This window comes from Chelonia mydas, chromosome 15 (genome assembly GCF_015237465.2).
Source record: "Chelonia mydas isolate rCheMyd1 chromosome 15, rCheMyd1.pri.v2, whole genome shotgun sequence".
Lineage (NCBI taxonomy): Eukaryota > Metazoa > Chordata > Testudines > Cheloniidae > Chelonia > Chelonia mydas.
The window spans coordinates 29151709-29172039 of NC_057856.1; the positions used below are offsets into that span (position 1 = coordinate 29151709).

A 20331-nucleotide genomic window follows, 5' to 3' on the forward strand; every position below is an offset into this window, starting at 1 on the left:
AGAACCAACTTATTAGAAAAGGTATCTGGATACAGTTGGTGATGGATTGAAACAAAAGAGAAGTGAGAGGCAGCAGCGATGTCTTTTCCTTTTCTAATGCAGTGGCCTGCAATATCGGCCACTGTGAGCTCCTGATTTGCTCTGTTCCGTGGTTGAACACAAGACGCTGACAAGTCTGTAGTACTCAAAGCACAAGTTTTTAGTTAGTGTAACAAATCTCGTATACACACAGTAAAATATCAACGTGAGGGCTACACCAGCACACATGCATAGGCAACCAGTTCTTGGAGTGTTTGTGTGTATAGAGCCCCTAACCATGAGTTTGGATTCTTTTGGCCAGCATTGTCTCTTGGGGACATGCCTGCAGCTACAACCTGAGGGCATATAGGCCCCAACCAGTTCCTTACTGCCCATGGCAGTGGGACAGAACCCCTGTAGCATCCACATACTCTGCACACTAAGCAATGGTTGTTAGATTAGTATAATTCATTTGTTAGTGTAGTTAATAGTTGTTTTTGTTACACCTTTTGGCAGTACATCTATCTGTATGTTTAGGGGCTACCATGGTACATAGCTACTGTGGCTGAGACTAAATCCTCAGGATTTAAAACTTGTCCCTCTTGTGAAGCTGCTGTACAGCTCAATGATTGACATTCTTGAAGACTCTTCTGTCTCGGGTATATAGCCCTGATAAAGGTTCAATCTGCCGCTCTTTTCCCAAGAGTATAACAAACCCAGGGAAGCCTCCTAGCTCTTCCTTTTAGACTGCTCAATGAGGGTCTCTTCAGAGCCTGGACCTAAAAATCCTCTTAAGCTGCCTCTGTCTCTTTTGAGAAGTGCCCTGTTGAGTTCCCAGGCACATTCTTTGTCGAAGAGACAGTACCCTTCTGCTACTGGGTATGGCAGAGCAGACAAGCATTCCTCCACCCAGCCGTTGTCTGAAACGGGTAGGAAGAAGCATTGCTTCAAGGACAAGCACAGGCAAGGGTCACCCACCCTCGTACGCAGTAAGACAAAACCCACCATGGTTTTGAATCAGCTCATGCCTTCAGCCAAAAGGCAGTTCACAGCCCAGACCGGGTCCTTCTGACACCTCAGAACTAGCTGAACACCAGGTACTAGAGATGGCACCTGAAACTCTGGTCTGCACTTTCCCAGCTACCAAATCCTCAGTACGGATAACCTTGGTGCCCATGATTTTGACACCAGACTCCATGGTGCAGATGTTTCCAGTACAGATTTACTTGGCTCTGAAGACATTCTCAGTACCGAGTGATCTTATGGTAACCAAGCAACGAGACTCACCCCTACTATCCTCATCAGCCAGTAGAGGTGCTTCTGTCTTGGTACCAACTTCTAATCTACCACGGTACCTATAAACTCACCTGTTAAGTCTGCGTTGCAGGAGGATCCTATGACACCTAACAGGGTAGCTCCCCTCCATGAGGAAGAATATTCATTTTCTTTCTCTCCTTCACATAGTAAGGAAGATGATCTTCCTCTGCACCTCAGTTTCACACTTTTGAGCATCACTGGTCTGATAGAAAGTCATAGGTCACCCTAATAAGCACAGGACTCCGGGATCTCTTAGAGAACATTCCTTATGGTTTCCACCTATGTGGTGTCCAGCCTTGTATTATAACAGCATGCAATCTTGGCCATTTTGGGCTCCCTAGCATATGTAACCTAGGATCACCTTCTACTACCCCCTCTAGAATTAATCTCCCTCCAAGACAAGAGAGATCTACTCAACAGGGTTAGCTGGTGCAAACCCACATCCTACAACAAGAAGAGAGCAGTGAGGAAGAATAGCATCAGGAGGTGAAAGATCAGCTGTTCCCAACAGAAATTTCTTCCTCCTCACCAGATGAGGCAGTCACTCCTACTCCTAGCCAGCCAGCTAACTTCAAGGCCTTCCAAAATGCATGGCAGATAATTCAGAGATTCTAGTGGAGGTTGTACAAGAAAAGTCACACATTACTAGGCCTCCTGCACTCCTTCATGCCTGGTAGGTTTGTCATGTACATTACTTGTTAGAACCAGCTAAGGAGTTGTGACAGATCCTAGCATCAGTGGCCTCTACTTCCAAAAGAGCTGACAAGTGCTATCAGTTACCCTCTGAGATTAGAATATGTTTACAGTATCACCCCACCCCCGGATCACTAGTGGTGGTGGCGGCGATAGATGAAAGATCTAAGCAACAGGGGCATCCAAAGACACGATGTAGGAACAAGAATCCTACGAAGCTTGACTTATTCTAACTCCTCAGCTAGTCTCCAGATGCAAATTTCCAGTTATTAGGCACTGCTCTCAAAATACAACTATCTGAACTGGGACAAGGTGTCACAATTCATAGAGAAACTTCCACAGCACAGTCCCCTACTGTCTGAGGGGTAGTTAGTGGGCCAAACATCTCTGCAGGCAGCTCCAGACCCATCTAATATGGCAGCATATTCAATGACTACTGCTACTGATGTGCAGGGCTTCATGATGATGTCTTATACCTCCTGGATTTGTACTGGCGAAGGAACTGAGGAAGGCCTGCTTATCCCCTTCAGCCCTCGGGAGCTCGGTGTGTGAGGTTATCTATGGAGTAGGTGCAATCCCAGGGGACACTGCTGGCAAAAAGAATTCAATCTCAGGCACATACGCAACAAAAGTGGAATCCATCTGGACAACACATCTCCAAGAACCATAGTTACTGTAAGATAAGTAACAGTTCTTGTTGCTTTGTTGGTATATATCTTCAGACACTCCAGAACTGTGCAGTCCTGTTTCCAAACCTGCACCAGTTACAATCAAATTGTAAAGGGGAAGTTTGTCATTTAAACAATCAGCATTCCCTTCTTGTAGAAGAATCTTTTATTTTTATCTAAAAAATATACATGACTCAGTTGTAGAGCAGTCATGCGCTCCCATACATTTCAGACTTACTGGGAATTATTACATTCTATGGTACATTAGTATTTAGTAGGCAGCTGTACACACTTGAGACTTAAAAACAAAAAACAAGGCATACTCACTGATAGGACTACCATGGGCTTAAAAATAAACCTCCCTTCTGAACCAAGGAGAATAGCATTCGAAAAATATACTATCAGTCTACAGTAGACTGTAGGAATATAATCTTGACATCCAAGATCAAGTGGTTGCCATATTTGTATCTAAACAACTGCATGTTATTCCCCCTGTTTGCTTTCCTAATTTAAATACACTCATGTGACAAAGCTTGCATTCACAGCAAGGTTCCTATCTCTTGCTATATATGCAAAGGAAAAGGCAGTGTTTGAAAGAGAAATTGACTTATGACATGGAAAGAAAGTTCTCATTTTCAGAGGTAAAAGGGGCTGTTTAAAGCTAGACGTCAGGTTGTTAAATAACTTCATTTTTTTGCTAAAGCCATCACTTTCCGAAATGTCAGGTTGATTCTTGGGGCTAGCACCTTCTTGCGGGTGGGCAGGCTATGATACCAGTACACGTTGGTGGGGTAGTTCATCATTAGTAAACTGCCATGGGCCAGCTGCAGCTTGACTGGCTCGATGTGGCATGAGGCGTTTTTCCCACGGGAAGCACCATGCCTGAAGAAAAAGTCTCTGCAGGCTCCAAAGGACACTGACGCGATGGGACTCTGTGGAACCAATTCTCTCTCATCATCTCGATGTTCGCCTATGTGATCACAGCCATCTTTATATCTGTGAGGGGAAGGATTAAATTAGTTCTTCCATCAACTGTACAAGCGTATGCCAAGACACTGCTTTACTTCCGCATATTTATTTTTTATACCCACACATGGAGACTGTTACTGGAAACCAGAGTTCAAATCTTAATTTAGTCACAAATGAGTCTAGCATTCTCACCCTCCTGGATGCTTTTCTACCACACAAAACTGACCCACACGCTTGCGAGCTGGTTATCTCGATGGGAAAGACTGAGGGGCTCCCTTGAAACGTAACTGCCTCAGCCTCACAGACAAATCTGCATTCTGTGCAGGGCTTGAATGGAAGAGAGTTTCCCGTGACTTGGTTATGCTTCTGCAGAACACATTGAAAATATGCCACAGAGTGTGTTCCAGACAAACGCATATCTTGGAGAGAGGTTCCCTCCCTAACTTCTCTCTTTCCTCCTCAAAAATGACCCAGTTCAAACACCAATTCTTTGCTTGGTTTGCAGTCACTGGGATGCCACTCAGCTGAGCCTACTCCTTGTCTCAACAGGTGTGCAAGGAACATAGGATTGGGTCCCCGGTGTTTAATCATTCAGCTGTAACAGAACTGTCTCCATTTAGATACTACAATGCAGACACTAAAGAAAGAGCTTAGCTTTTTGAACGCTTTCAAGAACTCTATTAGCTAGTTAACGCTAAATTGGAAGTTGCATATCCACAAATTCCTTTTTGAGGGTAAAATGAAGTGGCGAATAACTGCTTAATGATACCTGATTAGTAAAATGTCCTACAGTCAAACTGTTGCTTGAACAGAGAGATGCTTACTGCCATCAGAAATCAAATGTTACCTGTTAATAAGAACAAAATTAAAAGTGTGTCCAGTGGCCAGGGTGATGCGCTCTCTGATACGGTTGAGAACTGGGATCCATAGCTTAGGAGAAAAGGTAACACCTGAGTAAGTGTATGTTAACTCAGGATCTCCGTATGTCACCTGCTTCCTTGGGATGTTGTGCCATTTGCCAAACACTTGCACTTTGGTAAGATCACCTGTTTGAATAAGAGTTTGGGAAAGTCAAGACCAATTTGCCCTCCTTTTAGATAGCTAAGTAGCAGTGTTTTTTTTTTAAGTTTAGAGTTAGGTCAAGTGCAATTATCAATCGTTCCCTCTGCAGAGCAGAGTACAACATATTCCTTGCTGTGCAGCTGCTCTGAGTGCGACTTAGAATGACAATGCAACTAAGTGGTACTGCACATCTTAGCTTAAAAACCTCTCAATTTTTAAGTGTTGCTGTCCAGAGAAATGACGGGAAGCTGACTAAGACTAGAGATCTACATGTATGAGACTCCTCATGAGGGATGGAAATAGCACAGCGGTCTGAGCTTCTCCCACGTCACTCCCTGTTGTTGAATGGGAGGGAATAACTGTAGAATAACAGAGCTAAAAACTTGAATCCTTTCACCTTTCATGTGTTTTGCATGTTTCATGTTGTGGCCTTGATCACGCATAAACTTAAGAATGTGAGTGAGCCCACTGCATTTATGTGCTTAATGTTAAGCATATGTATATTTGAAGGATCAGAGCCTACGTTTGCCACTTACCTGATCATGCAAACACATCTACCCATTGGGATCTTTAATCCCATTAAAGCCAATGGGAATCCACTTAGAAGTAAGAGTCTGAGTGTGCAGACTGCATGCAGGCTTGGGCCTTATGCGTAAAAACTTCCTCCCACCTATCCAATCCTGCACTGAAGTCATAAGGCAGAATTTGTCATGGCAATTAGAGATGGAAGAGACATTAGGTCCGTTAGTCTGTTTACCTTCAAAATATTCCACTTCCTTTTCCAGCTCCTGGAAAATCTTGTCAGCCTCAGTTTTGCTGAACAGGATCTTGTAATCGCAGTTCAGACCCTCAGCCCGGATTTGCTTCCATGGAGAATGCACCAAGAACTCATCTGCACCTGGCATTTCTGACCGGGGCCTTTTCTTCTCTCCCCCATCTCTCATACAGTCCAGCTCTCCTCCCTTCATCTCTAAGGGCTCTTGTTTGTTCTTGCATGGGGAAGGCCTTTTGACCAAGAATTTATCCATTCCTAGCTGCCCCTAAGAAACAGCCATCAGCCTGCAACTAAAGGGCCTGATGGGATTTCACTCTGTTAGATTCTGGGCTGCGTGGAACTACAGTGTCCTGGGAAATTTTAAATGCTTCGTTGAAACACACCTGTAAAATCCTTGCTCCCAAGTAATAGAGACTTAAAAATACCTTAATGTGAATCCTAACTGAGATGGGGGATCGCTGTACCTCTGCGGAATGGAGTACCGGCTCCAATGCACTCGGTTATTCCAGGGTAATCCTCAGTCTGGGCAATGCTCCTAGGGTCAGACAGATCATTACTTAGGACTCCACTGAAACTGGCCGGGCCCTCAGCTCGCTAAAGGCATCTAGGCTACAGAGACAGCTCTGGCAGGCCTCATTTCCAGCAGCAATAGCTACTTCCCTCCCACTACTTCCTGTCTGAGACAGCGAGCCAAATGTTCCACCCTTGCTCAGCTCTCCCAGCCAAGCGATTGTTGTGCTCTGCAAAGCTTGTAGCAAGGTCCCCTGGCACCACCTACTGGATCTTCTTAGAGTCATTTATAAATGATTAGAAACCACTGTCTGCCTGCTTACTGAATCCACCACATTATTTATATGCATCATAAGTGTACACAGCCCTGTTTAACAGGTGACTGGGCCAAACAATGTTATTTATTTTGTGTGGCTTTGAGGGCTTCCTATAAGGCTTTACAAAACTCAATGGCTCTTTTATTGTAAAAAGAAAAGGAGTACTTGTGGCACCTTAGAGACTAACCAATTTATCTGAGCATAAGCTTTCGTGAGCTACAGCTCACTTCATCGGATGCGTACTGTGGAAAGTACAGAAGATCTTTTTATACACACAAACCATGAAAAAATGGGTGTTTACCACTACGAAAGGTTTTCTCTCCCCCCACCCCACTCTCCTGCTGGTAATAGCTTATCTAAAGTGATCACTCTCCTTACAATGGCCCACCTTGGTCACTTTAGATAAGCTATTACCAGCAGGAGAGTGGGGTGGGGGCAGAGAAAACCTTTTGTAGTGGTAAACACCCATTTTTTCATGGTTTGTGTGTATAAAAAGATGTTCTGTACTTTCCACAGTACGCATCCGATGAAGTGAGCTGTAGCTCACGAAAGCTTATGCTCAGATAAATTGGTTAGTCTCTAAGGTGCCACAAGTACTCCTTTTCTTTTTGCGAATACAGACTAACACAGCTGTTACTCTGAAACCTACTTTTTTTGTAATGTGTATGGCTTAGTAAACACTCATTATAGCACAGCTCCTAGTGTTCTGGCCTAGAAAATTTAAGGCTGCATTTCATGCATGCATTCCAGGATCCATGTCACATGTGTGTTCACTCCTTTGCTAACGAAATGACCAAATGATGGATTTATCCCACATCAGTTATATTATTAATCATTTTTATTAAAGTTGTGCCTGACGGCCAATCAAGAATGAGGCCCATAGTCAGGTGCTGTACAAACACAGAATAGTAAACAGTCCCTATGCCAAAGACCTAACAATCTAAACAGACCAGATAGATCCAGGGTGGGAAAAGGGGTAGAACACACCAGCAGAGTGAATGATGGGTTGTGGCAAATGCCATGTTAGTACCATATTTAAATATTTATTTATTTATTTATTTTTGGTGTAGGTGTACTTAGGAGGGGATCGGTTAAATGCAAAGGGGAGGGAGACAGGGCAGAAGAGGGGCATGCATGGAATGAAACTGAGGTGCAAGTGCTATTCACAGTTGTACTGACAGGGCCATGGTGTCTTTGGCACAACTTAAGAGGCAGCCTGGTTTACTGCATAAGGAGATAGGCTGGGGCTCAAAAGATGTAGGTTCTAGTCTTGGCTCTGCCACTGACTTGCTGGATGACCTTGGGTAAGTCACTTTCCTCTATTTAGAGTGTAAACTCAGGGTTGGCAGGGGCAGCATCTGTATAATACTTAGCACAATGAGGCCCTAATGTGTTGCGGTTACTAACCAGATGCAGTCATATAAACAATAATAATTAACTTTAATTGTAATGCACACAAGTCCCTGTTGATTTTTTTCAGCTTCCTCTGACAGGATGATAGGATGAGTTACTTAGCATTTATAAAGAGCTCTGAGGAACCTGTCATGTAAGAGTTAAGTTATTTTATTTTGCTTGCCAAATAGCCCTTGTTCTGATCCAGCAAAACCCACCTGTGTTGCACTGCACTGAAGCTACGGAGAGATGTGCTGGCCAGCCTTAAAGTGCCAATTTCTGAGTTTGAAAACAAGATCAGGGCAGGCTGGGAATGGACAAAGGCTGACTGCAAGAATAGAGGGGAGAAGCGTGCATGTTCGCTCTGCCTTCTTGGGATGACAAACCACACAAGCACAGCCAAAGCTTTCAAAGGGCAGAACTAGCTTCTCCGCTACTTGGGCAGTCCCTTTGGAGTTGAGGCTCGTGTCCCTTCCTGGTGTCATCCACCTGCTTTATTCAGGCCCAGTTCTTCCGTTTCTATCACCACAGCACCCAAAGAGCTGTCAGGGTCAGGGCCCCATGGGGCTGGGCACTCTACGGGCCGTGCAGCCCGTCTCCCCCCGATGCTCTGTCCTTGCCCCCCTCAGTGCTGCTTCCACCCCATCTGCCTGCAGGCCACACAGCACCAGCCCCCGCGGGGCTGGAAACTGGATTAGAGTGAAGCGGGGGTGAACCCCTCAGGAGAACGGGGGGAGAGGGGTGCATGTGGGGGACAGGTGGGATACACACAGCAGGGGGGAGCAGGACAGACCCAAAGGTGGGCGGGGTGAGTCACTGAGCGTGGGCAGGAGGGTTAGAGCCACACGGGAACTGGGAATGAAAACCGTGGCCTGCTACCCACGTGCGTGAGGGCCCTGAGGGGCGGGGGAGGAGACTGCCCTAATGCGCACGCGCTGCCTGCCTCTAGGGACCCTCTCTTGCACGTGCTATGCCCATGCCCCCCCTCTCCTCCCCGCGCATGCGCACTCGCTTGGCGCCAATTTCGGGCAGTCCTTCAGCCAGGCAGCCGCCGGCCACTGCCGCTGCCGGCTCCCGTGTGGGGAAGAGGCCGCCTGTCCCCGGCTGGCCGGACCGCCGCCGGGTCCCGTGTGTGGCCGGACCCGCGGAGCCCACCCGCCGCCGGCATGATCGGCCAGAAGACGCTGCACTCGTTCTTCCGCGCGGCGCCGCCGCCGCCGCCGAGGAAGCGGGAGCGCTCCCCGGAGCAGGGCGGGGACGCGGAGGTACCGAGGGGCCGGGCGGGACCCGGGGACAATCCGGACAGGGGAGGCGGCGACCCCGGAGCACAACTTATTTAAAAGTCCCGCCGATCAAAGCGGCGCCGCTTTGGGGGATTGACCAATAGGAGGGCTCTCCGTGGCCCACGGTCCAATGGGAGCGCAGAGCTGGGAGAGGGGTGGGGCCAGGCAACTGGGCGGGACTTCGGTAGTCACTGGCCAGTAGGGAGCTGTTTTCTATTCTCCGTGTCCAATCGGAGGAGAGTGACTGGGCGGGGTTGATACCGCGGGGAGGTCAGTCGGCGGGTCTTCATAGCAAGGGGCCAATAAGGGAAGCGGTGGCCCTGCCAGCGCCCAATGAGGAACGGGAGGGCGCGGCTAGAGCGCCAGGTGCGCTTTCTGTGACTGAATGTCCAATAGGAAGGGCGCTCCCATGGGAGAAACACGCGCTGTTTTCCCGCGAAGTAGCCACGTGTTTGCGCGGCGCAGGGCGCAGCTGTGACTTAGCCCCGCCCAGGCTGGGGGCCCCAAGCGGCCTCCACTGCGCCCGGGACCGGACGCTCCGGCCACAGCAGCTCGCCCGCGGTACCCCGGGGTGGCTGGGAGCGAGCTGCGCCCTCCCGGCCCGGCGCGCCCCTCCCTCCACCATGGGGCTGGCCTGCACCTGGTTTCTCCGCGCGGGGCCGGGCCGCCGCGTGCTGCGCCCCCCCTGTAGCCGTCTCTTGTGTCGCGACCGCCAGGCCAACGTCGCCAAAAAGCAGAAGCCGGTGGAAGATGAATCGGGGAAGGCCTCGCCCTGCTCCCCTCCGCTGAGCCCCGAGCAGCTGGAGCGGATCCGCAGGAACAAGGAGGCGGCTCTGCAGAGACTCGCTTCGCGGAGCGTCCCCGCGGGGTTCGGAGAGGGCTGGAGGCGGCCGCTGGCGGGGGAGTTCACTAAGCCCTACTTCTCCCAGGTGAGCGAGTGAGCGCGGGAGGCTTTGCCCGGGGGAGGAGCGTCTTGCTGCGGCAGCTCCTCTGTAGCTGGCCGGTGCCCGCCGCTCTCCCTTGCCTGTACTGACCGCGCACCACCCTGCTTCCTCTAGCTAACGGCATTTGTAGCAGACGAGCGAAAACGTCACACCATCTACCCACCGCCGCAGCAAGTCTTCACCTGGACGCAGATGTGCGACATCCGAGAGGTAAGTGTCCCTGGGGCGACCCCTGCAGTGCCGGGGAGAGAGTCGGGATTTGCCGCCTTCTGATCTTTTTGATAAGAGGATGAAAGCTGCATTTGCAATCAGGCTCCAGGATGCCACGCATGTGTTCGACTCTTCATGGTTTTCTCCCTGGAAAGTTTAGGATGTGCTTTAGGATGTGAACCCTGCTTTGTCTCCTGTAGCGTTTGTATACTTTGCCACTGTTTTCTCATCTAAATACTGAAATACGGATTTATACATTGGTTATTTCCATCCATAACTACAACATAATGCTCTTAAAAACTTTAGCTGTCTTTTTGGCCTCTTTTCCCCGGGCCCTCCCCGTTTCTGCACTGCTTTCTTTCAGATGCAGCTTGGCTCTGATCTAGAAATTTTTGCTTTGTAGCAATATATTAAGTACTAGATATTTTGAAATATTAAGAAATATTGCTGGCTTATCAGTACTAATTAGTGTCTGTGTTTAGGTAAAGGTTGTCATCTTGGGACAAGATCCTTATCATGGACCCAGTCAAGCTCATGGACTCTGCTTTAGCGTCCAGAGACCTGTTCCACCTCCACCTAGGTATGGTTATGCTTTATCTGTTTAAAAATCTGCCACTGTTTACTAGGTAGGTTATTTATAAACATACAGCTTTTTGTGACTTTGCCTTTCTGAGGTAATTGTTTTGTGATTTGCTGAAAAATTAATTTTATAACATATGACCGAGTATTTTTACTTGTTGGGGAGCAGAAAGGTATCAGAAGAGTGACTTGTATTGAATTTTAAGGTATATGCTTTGTGGGAAAGATCACCTTGATCAATGGGTCCATCAGTCCTCATAGAGAGAGCGCTAATCACAACACATCATTCATGTTATTCTAGCCAGTCCTTCAGCTACCCGCTGAACAGGCTGTCTGTGGCACCAGACACCCAATTGGCATAGTGCAGCACAGCCCGGATCTGCCAGCCTCAGCCTCCCAAGTAGCTGGGATTACAGGCACGTACCACTGCACCCAGAGCTTTCTGGGAAAGAATTACTGCAAAAATAAATGGATGAATTCTAGATAGACTTCTGGCTCCTCCAAGGTGGTGATGTATTCCACGGATTTAGGCTCCAAACCTATGAAATTGGGTTTCCATGCAGATCCAGTTGTACTATCAGGGTTTTACACAGGAATGGCCTGCAGCCTGATGGCACAGAAGAACCATTCTTGTCTTGGTTTCACAAAGGTCTTTATTTTCTAAATGGATTGGATTAAACTTGCTTGTCTTCCTATACTGCATACAGACACCATTCTGTGGCCCTATTTACTCAGGCCTCCATCCTGCAAATCTTTAAGCAGATGCTTAACTTTAAGCAGAAGTGTGGTCCCATTGCCTTCAGTAAGCATTTGCATAAAAGTTAGCAGGATCAGGGACTTGGTATAAATTAAAGGGAGAGGTGAAGAAAAGGACCTGTCATACACATCAGATGAGTATAACTCTCCTAAATGGGAGTTCAGTTTTTTTAGTTCTTGGTAAAAGTTCCAATTGTAATATACACAATCATTAACTTGTCTGTTTGATAATTTCACAGAAATATTCTAAAAATCTCTTCCATTATTTTTGTTTGCAGTTTAGAAAATGTTTACAAAGAGCTGTCTGCAGACATAGAAGATTTCACCCATCCCGGTCACGGAGATCTAACTGGGTGGGCCAAGCAAGGTAATCAATCCGTTCATCCTTCCAGGGCTCTTCATTTAGACTGTGTCTGTACTAGCACTTACGTTGGCAAAACTTTTGTCGCTCGGGTGTAAAAAACCACCCCTCTGAGCAGCATAAGTATTGCCGGCATAAGCGCTCTTGTGCACAGTGTTGTGTCTGTGGGAGATGCTCTGCTGTTGACATAGCTACCGTCGCTCGTTGAGCTGGTTTTATTATTTCGAAGGGAGAGCTCTCTCCTGTCAGCATAACGCGGCTCTGAGTGCTCTTACAGCAACACAGCTCTATCAGTACAGCTGTGCTGCTGTAAGCTTTTAAGTGTAGACACGGCCTAAGTGGGGATCTTCCTCCTCGGTGAGTAGGTTGTAGTAGCAATGCTAATCGAGCTCAGGGGCGGGGCAAACTTTTTGTCCTGAGGGCTGCATCGGGTTTTGGAAGTTGTATGGAGGGCCTGTTAGAGGAGGGGGGCGTGGCCCAGTCCCCACCCCCTATCCACCTCTCTGATGGCCCCCCACAGGACTCCTACCCCATCCAAACCTTCCTGTTCCCTGGTGGACCCTCCGGGACCCCTGCTCCATCCACCCCTCCCTGTCCCCTGACTGCCCCCAGAACCCCTGCTCCTGACTGCCCCCTGCTGCCCCATCGACCCCCCCCCCCCCGTCCCTGTCCCCTGACTGCCACCGGAACCCCTGCCCCTCATTGCCCCCTGCCGCCTCATCCAACTGTCCCCCCCCCAGGACCCCTGCTCCCATTCAACTCCCTTGCCTTCTATCCAAACCCCACCCCACGCTCCCTGCCCCCTTACCGCGCTGCCTAGAGCACCGGTGGCTGGCGTTGCGGCTGCACCAGGTCAGGCCGGGCTCTGCAGCTGCACTGCCCCAGGAGCTCACTGCTTTGCCGCCCGGAGCATCACGCCGGCGGAGCAGTGAGCTGAGGCTGTGTGGGGAGGGGGAACAAGAGGGGAGGGGTCGGGGGCCAGCCTCCCAGGCCAGGAGCTCAGGGGCTGGGCAGGAGGGTCCCACGGGCCGTAGTTTGCCCACCCCTGATCTATTGGTACTCTCCAAACTACTTGGCTGACATTTATTAAAAGGAACCATTTAAAAACCCCAGCCTTTTAATGTTCGTAAAGCGGTTAAATAATACTGAGTCGAAGCATGTAAAAAGTGAGCGTGTGCTTATGCACAGCTTAACCATGTCAGCCTTGACCTTACACCTACATAATTGTCTTCAAGTTCTCCCGAGAAATCACATGTGCAATGTGCTGGCCTTTTTAACAAAGATAAGAGTTTAAAATTTTTCTTGAGGTGTATTCTCTGTAATAACTCTTGCAAATTCTATTTGCCTGGGGGAATAGCTTTTTGAGGAGTGAGTGAAATAGCATCCTTTTTATTTATTTATTTATTTACTTTCGCTTTTTTTTTTTTTTTTAAAATTGTGCTTGGCTGCTGTGTAGTTGCCGAGGGAGGTGGTGGAATCTCCATCATTGGGGATTTTTAAGACCAGGTTGGACAAACGCCTGCCAGGGCTGGTCTAGATAATACTTAGTCCTGCCATGAGTGCAGAGGACTGGACTAGATGACCTCTCGAGGTCCCTTCCAGTCCTATGATTTAATGCTACTGACTCAGCATTATAGTAGTAAATCTCTTTATGCGGGCATGCTGTAATTTTAAAGGAAAACTCCATTAAAGCACTATTAACTTACAGGAACTATATTTAGCCCCTAAATGGGTCTGTTTCTTAAATGGGTTTCTTAGTGACTTATTTTCTCCCTGCTTCGACAAATGGATTGTTTGAAAACTCTGTACTGGTATCTCTTATCGATAGTTTCCCGTGAACAAAAGATTAAATGATTTTTTTTACCATTGCAGATCCAGCAAAAGACTGGAAGAGAGCTTACTACTTTGCAAACTAATTCATGTATTCTCTGTCCACACTGATATGTTCATGTCTTGTTTGTGATTAGGAGTACTTTTGCTCAATGCTGTCCTCACAGTCCGAGCACACCAACCTAATTCACACAAGGACAAAGGCTGGGAACAATTCACTGATGCAGTGGTGTCCTGGCTAAACAATAATTTGGATGGACTTGTCTTCATGTTGTGGGGAGCGTATGCACAGAAGAAAGGCAGCTCTATTGACAGGGTATGGTTTAATTCTTCCATCATTCTAGAAGTCCTATTGCTTCTTGCTTCACTTGGGACATTTTGGTAGGATGCCATCCACAGGGGGCTTTTGGTCATAAGTGGAAAAACTGGTTGCTGCTGCCTACTATTAAACTAAAAAGGCAAGTAGACAGTTAAGGGTCTCAAGTTCACTTTCCACTGTGCGTGTCCACTTCTGTCACCTCTTTTTGTTCCAAGAGTGCTTATCCTCTAGGAACAAGAACAATCAGTGTGGAAGAAGTTAAGATACTGTTGTGTGAAGAGCCTCAACATTACGATGTGTAGTTCATCTCCCCTAGGAAACTTCCCAGAACATCTTACACTCTTTGTTGCTGTTTGTTAGAAATGCAGCCATTTATTGAGTGCAGAAAGCCTGGGCTTCATGGCAAACCTATGTGATCTTTTTTTTAACTCGAATAATGAAAAGATACTTGCAATTTCATTTCTGTATTTGATAATAGCACAGATGAGCAACCTCCATCTAGGATCTGAAAACCTGCAAAATTTCTCATTCTTATCTCCAACTTCTTCCAGAAACGTCACCATATTCTACAGACTGTCCATCCCTCGCCTCTCTCTGTGCACAGAGGGTTCTTCGGTTGTCGGCATTTCTCTAAAACCAATGAACTGCTGAAGAAGTCTGGCAAGAAGCCCATTGACTGGAAAGCACTCTGAGCTACAAACATGAACTGGGGAGTGTAACCTGAAATAGCCCTTCTATCAAGGATCATCCCATTCTTGAAAAATTGGGCTGGCATGAGAATTATTCTTTAGACTTGGTCTAACTGAAAAACAAAATGGCCTACTTTGCAGAAGTGCTACCTTTTAAGTATCTTTCTTTTTTACATACTGTATATGTTAAAGGGGAAAACTAGAGTTTGATGTAAAGAATAATGAAACTTTTAGGTTGTCAAAAAATTTTAAGCTAAAATCTGTTTAGCCTGTTCTCAAACCAAAAACCATGTCTGTTCTTTGCTCAAATGGAACTATATAGGGAATTCTCATATTGAGTTAAACTTATACAAAATTCAGTTCTTGTGAGCACCCTTTTATGGTTAGTGAAACACATCTTATTTGCTATTTTCTCCCCTGTATTTAGCCAAACATAAAATCTAGATTTAAACATGGGGGAAAATGGAAGCACCTTTATACTCTTACAGCAAAAAAGCTAGTTACTGTTTGTTCTGCTAAAGATCTGTTTAATCCAGTTTAATTTTCCAGATATCGATTGTTTTCTATCAGGCAGCTGGACTAGATGTGTGGTGTTACTGAACACGCCTTTGAACTCCCTGAGGATTTCAGGGCTAATATCCCAGACAATTGGGGAAGTTGTGACCAAATTAGTGATGTTTCTCTTTTTCATATGCAAAGTACTTTGATGGTATTAAACTCACCATAAAGTTCCATTGGGCATATAACACCTCCTTCTAACTACCACAACAGCCTGACTTCCAGAAGACGTATTCTCATGTTATTTAGTTACGTGTCTTTTGTCACCTGCATATGTACCTGCTGATGACAGCTGAACTTCAAGGTGATCCTTCAGGATGGTATTAGAACATTTCATGTCACTCTTCAACATGTTTGAATGTACAGTAAAATCAGGACACCTCAGATGTAGAATTGGTTCTGTGCATTTCATAGTCATGAATGAACAGAATTGTCTTCATTTCATTTTTTTGAACCTCCTCTCCTCCAGTGTGTACCTTTCTCCCACCAGTAATTACAGTTTTGCTTTCATTCAGAGCTGGTCTGAAGTTGGAGGTGCCTAGCATCTCTAAAGTTACAGAGTTCCTTCTTCTGAAAAGATACATCTGTTCTTTAGCACATCACAAGGGGGAGCAATCTTGTTCATAGTCCCTGTTTGGCATCTGGTTAGATTGTGCAAACCTATTTCTCATGCCATACTGATCCAGCAATATTTGCTCAGTTGAAATTCCCATTGAAAATAATAGAAGTTTTGCCTGAGTAAGATCTACAGGAGTTGGGTCAACTACTTCAAAGTGGATTATTGCCTTTTATTTTTTTATTTTCAGTATGTTGCAAACTGCTGTATGGAAGTGACAGTGAGCAAAATGTTCATGGAGAAAAGGATCTGTTTGCACCGTGATGGCTGGCTCTAATAGAAATTGAAGACCTCATTCTGCTCCCACAAAGTTGGTGACAGAACTCCCCCTGATGTCAGTGGGAGCAAGGTGGGGCCTTGATGACATTCTAGGATTTCAGATCTAGCTCTGAATTAATTGATTCTTTTCTATTAACTGTCACTGAGTAGAGAAAAAGTTTAGTGTATCCCTTCTGTGAAACTGCATCCTTGTTTTGTACTATACTAGTACATTTTACACTAGTACCTATGTATGGAGAAGCCATTTCTGAATCTTTGTCCCAGGAGGTAACACTAGTACAAAAGAAAAGATTCTGTTTTCTATAGATATTGTTTAACCAGGGTGTTGTTTTTAAATAAAAATTCTACTTTCTTTATGCTATTGTGCCGGAATCATTTACTTAGCGTCCCCCGTGTTAAGTTCCTCTTACCATAAATGTTTTCTCTTATAAGTGTGCTGTAGACTGTTTTCCAAAAAAAATTCATATTAAACATAGTAATCTTTGAACTTGAACTCTTACTCCTACTTCTCCATCCTACTTTCTGTTTTCACAGACCTGTTTTTTCCCCTCAAAATATTCTTTGGTACTTCTAAATTCTGTAATTCAAATGACAATAAAACCTAGTGGGTCACCTTATCTAAATCTTCCTTCTACTCTAAGAGTCAAATAGAACATGTCACTTTCTGAGAGTGTTTCCTCAGCTGGCATCCTGTAAATTAAGAACAAAAACCAAACACCTGTATGAAATATACCCATTACCCATATTGGTCACCTCCATAGCAGCTGAAGTACATATCATTATCAGTTGTTTCCTTCTGCAGAACGCTTTACATGTGCAAGGTTTACACCTTTCCCCAAACTGGGCCTCGATAGTATCCTTCAATACTTAGGCCATTCTCTTAGTCCGTAGACAACATTCCCTACGGCCTCTACTGGAGAATATTAGACTACACAACGTGGCCCCTGGCCTTAATTCTGGTGTAGGGAACTTTTATGGGCATTTGTACAACTCCAGGGGAACTATTTCCAGTGTTTTATATACTCTTACTGTGGTTGGAATTTCCAGCAGCTCCAGGCTGGGAGGGCCTGAAGGAGGCATGGAGCTGGTTACTCTGCAAACGGGCTAGCCTGTCAAACACAGACGTCGCCTTGCAATGCTCTGGGTTTGCGTTTCCTTTTGTAAAGTGCTCTGAGACCTTAGGATGAAAGCCGGGAGCGCATCGGAGTGATCTGGGCTCAAAACCAAATGCAAACAGACTTTGGTCCGAGTGTCCAGGCTTGTTTCCGCACCTGCGGGATAGCCGCTGTGCCCGAGTTCCCCCGCGCCGTGCTGGCCTCACGGAGACGGGGCAAGCGCCGGCAGGGAGCCGCACGGGGCCGCGTCTCTCGGAGGTGCGAGGGGGCCCTATGCACACTCACAGCCCCGAGCCTGTCCGCGCTGGGCCTTTGCAAAGGCGAACTCCGCGCACGGCCGCGGGGACCGGCCACGCACAAAACCGCGCCCCGGGCCAGGCCCGAGCGGAGCCGCTTTGCTGCCCGGGGCAAGAGTCGCCGGCTGAGCCCCGAGCTCCCCCCACCCCCAGGTGCCAGCACCGCGGCGCCCGGGCTCACGCGCCGGCAGGGGGCGCGCGGGGGCGGGGATCCCTTCGCCCCCCGCCCCCCCAGCCCGGCCTCGGTTGCCATGGCAGCCGGCCGCTTGTGAGGTGCGGCCTGGCTTCCTCCCCGGCGCGGGGCGCTGCCCCCGCTGCGGGGTCCCCCGAGCGGCGCGTCCTCCCCAGGCCCCGCGGGCAGGGTGGGGAGCGGGCTGCCGCTACTCCCCCGCCCGGTGCTACCCTCACCCCGGGGGGGCGGGTGCGGGTGCGGGTCTGGCCCCGGCACGCAACCGCCGCCGCCAGCGCCTTCCCCGGGCAGGTGAGCCAGGCCCAAGGCCTCCCTGCGCGGCCTGGGGGGGGTCCGCCAAGCCCCCTGCTCCTCAGAGCCGCTCCCCCAGAGCTGCTGCCCCCCCCCCCCACCTCGGCCTGACGTGGTTTCCATCACATGCAGGGTTTACAGCTATGGGGGCTCCCCGCCCCCCCCCCCACTGTTCCCCCCCGTACTCCCCCCTTCCTTTGAAACCGGGACCTGCCCCACGGCCAGCGCGGGGTGACCCCAGGGAGAACCAGGCGGGTTGGTGGCTGCTGGACGTGTCTGGTGTTTCAGTTTTATTTCCAAAGCCCCCCGAGGGCCCCCAGCGCGGGGAGGGCAATGCACCGCACCGGTGGGAGGCACGAAGCTCGAGGCCAGGGAGCTCCCTTCACCGTGGGCTTTCTGGGGCAAGGCCGGATTAATATGCAAACCGCTGTCGCCGGTGGGCTTGTGAACCAGGCTGTCCAGAGTTAACCCCTCAGTGCGCAGCGCGACAAGAGGGGGGAGTTCGGAGAGCGGTGAGGCGTTGATTTGGGGAGAGGGAAGCAAAGCAGCAGGAACCTCTCCGCCCTGGCCACGGGTCTTTGAACAAGATAACTTGAGGGTTTTCTTGCCTGTTACTTGCACTGCGATCTGTCACTCCTCGCTTAGGGGTTATGGAAGAGTGTTTATTGTTTAACTTCCCATTGACATACCAAGCTTGATTTATTCTTTTTTTTTTTTTTTTTTTTGTAGAAGGGTGGGTGAACTGAGTGGTGAGAGTCCTAGGAGCAGTGGCTTGTACTCCCTTCCAGCTCTGAAAACGTATCTCTGGCCTAGTTTGCATCACAGTCCTGCTCCTCTAATCCTGGGCCTCTCTTCAGGGACTTGTGGTTTTGATAATGTGGCTTAAACAAGGATTAGGATGATACCTTCGGACTCTCTCCTCTGTGATCTAAAGCAAGATTTTGTCCTTCATACCTTGTTAAAAGCCTTTGATTAGCTACAGTTTATTTTCCTTGCTTAGAAAGGCAATGACGTTGTGAGGATTTATTTCTCCTTATCACATCCTGAGATAAACAGAGAAACTTTAATGGAAATTCAGCTCCCAAGAAGATTAGACCTCCCTGCTGTGTGTTACAAACTTTTCTTTCCAGACAGCACGCTATTTCTGTCCCAAAAGAAAGCAACAGCTGTCAGGTACCATAGTAAATTAACCACTAGAGGGAGAGTTTGGAATCCCAAAAGTGCAGTGAAAAATTGCACAAGAAGCTGAAGTTGGCTCCTTATCCATGGTCCAGCTCCTTATTCAAAGGCCAAAATTATTTACAAATACATCAGTGTAAGATTAAATTTTTAGCAATTTCATCAAATTAATAAGATTGAATCTGATAAAAATTCAGTTTCTAATTACTTAATTATTTGTTGATTAAAAATCCAATAAGGAGCTGGCTTTTGACTGGCTGTAAATGACAAACTAAGTTTTGGGTCACCTGAAGTAATGTGTCCCTGTGACCGACAGACTCTTCTGAAGGAGCAAGGACATAACACTTGTTTACCTGAAGCTTCGTTCTTGAGCAGCATGCCTCCACCTTTCTTCTATATTTTACACAAGACTTGAATAAGGAGCTGGGTTTTGACTGACTGTATGTGCCAAAATGTGTCTCAGGTCACCCCAAGTGAGGTGTCCCCATGTCTGTCAGATTGTTGTGAAGGAGCTTGTATAGTAGTAGGATCAGCATAACACTGGGACATTCACTTGCTGACCCAAAGCTTTGTTCTTGAGCAGTGTGGAGTGAGCTATGATGTGCCCACCCCACTTCCATTTTGTACACAGGACTTGAATAAGGAACTGGGTTTTGACAGATTGTATGTGACAAAAAAGCTTCAGGTTACCCCAAGTGACACATCACTACGACCGTTATTTTGTTATGAAGAGCTGGGGATATGCCACTCCCAGAGGTGAACTTTTATTTCTGGTCTGACAAATGTATTATCCCAATTTTTATTTTGTGTCTTAACTAATAAGAAAAATGCAGTATGCAATATGCATGTAAAAAATCAACAAAAGCAATGTTTGGCAAATTTGCTGCAAATGCAGTTGTAATGTTTTCACAGAAATTGTATGATGGTTAGAAATGAAGTCTATGGGAACTTTTGGTTTGTTGTTACATGAGTTAAGGACAGGAAAACTGGCTAAACTGATAGAACCGTGTTTAATTGTGTGACAGATATAAACACATGGCTTATGGTCAGTGTTGTCTTGTGCTCATTATGTAACAAAAATAATAAGGGGACACTGCTTGGGCACCATTGGCTCC

At 47.3% G+C, this 20331-nt stretch overlaps 3 protein-coding genes across 3 annotated transcripts in view; 2 read left to right on the forward strand and 1 right to left on the reverse strand.

The window, feature by feature from the left end:
* Positions 1-2847: 2847 nt before the first annotated feature.
* ALKBH2 (alkB homolog 2, alpha-ketoglutarate dependent dioxygenase) lies at positions 2848-6279 on the reverse strand. The gene is made up of 3 exons (XM_007058332.4): positions 5485-6279; positions 4513-4711; positions 2848-3692 (listed from the first exon to the last, which is right to left on the reverse strand). Exons 1-3 carry the CDS (start codon positions 5753-5755, stop codon positions 3383-3385), a joined length of 780 nt encoding a protein of 259 aa, XP_007058394.2. The 5' UTR covers positions 5756-6279; the 3' UTR covers positions 2848-3382.
* A 2398-nt stretch (positions 6280-8677) lies between these two features.
* On the forward strand, positions 8678-16501 carry UNG (uracil DNA glycosylase). The gene is made up of 7 exons (XM_027820869.3): positions 8678-8986; positions 9721-9933; positions 10063-10158; positions 10641-10738; positions 11772-11860; positions 13822-14000; positions 14555-16501. Exons 1-7 carry the CDS (start codon positions 8888-8890, stop codon positions 14693-14695), a joined length of 915 nt encoding a protein of 304 aa, XP_027676670.2. The 5' UTR covers positions 8678-8887; the 3' UTR covers positions 14696-16501.
* A 1514-nt stretch (positions 16502-18015) lies between these two features.
* ACACB (acetyl-CoA carboxylase beta) overlaps positions 18016-20331 on the forward strand; it is an 85904-nt gene continuing 83588 nt past the window's right edge. The window contains exon 1 of the mRNA XM_043529914.1: positions 18016-18037. The gene's annotated coding sequence lies outside the window, so the exon portion shown is untranslated. The remainder of the gene's footprint in view (positions 18038-20331) is intronic.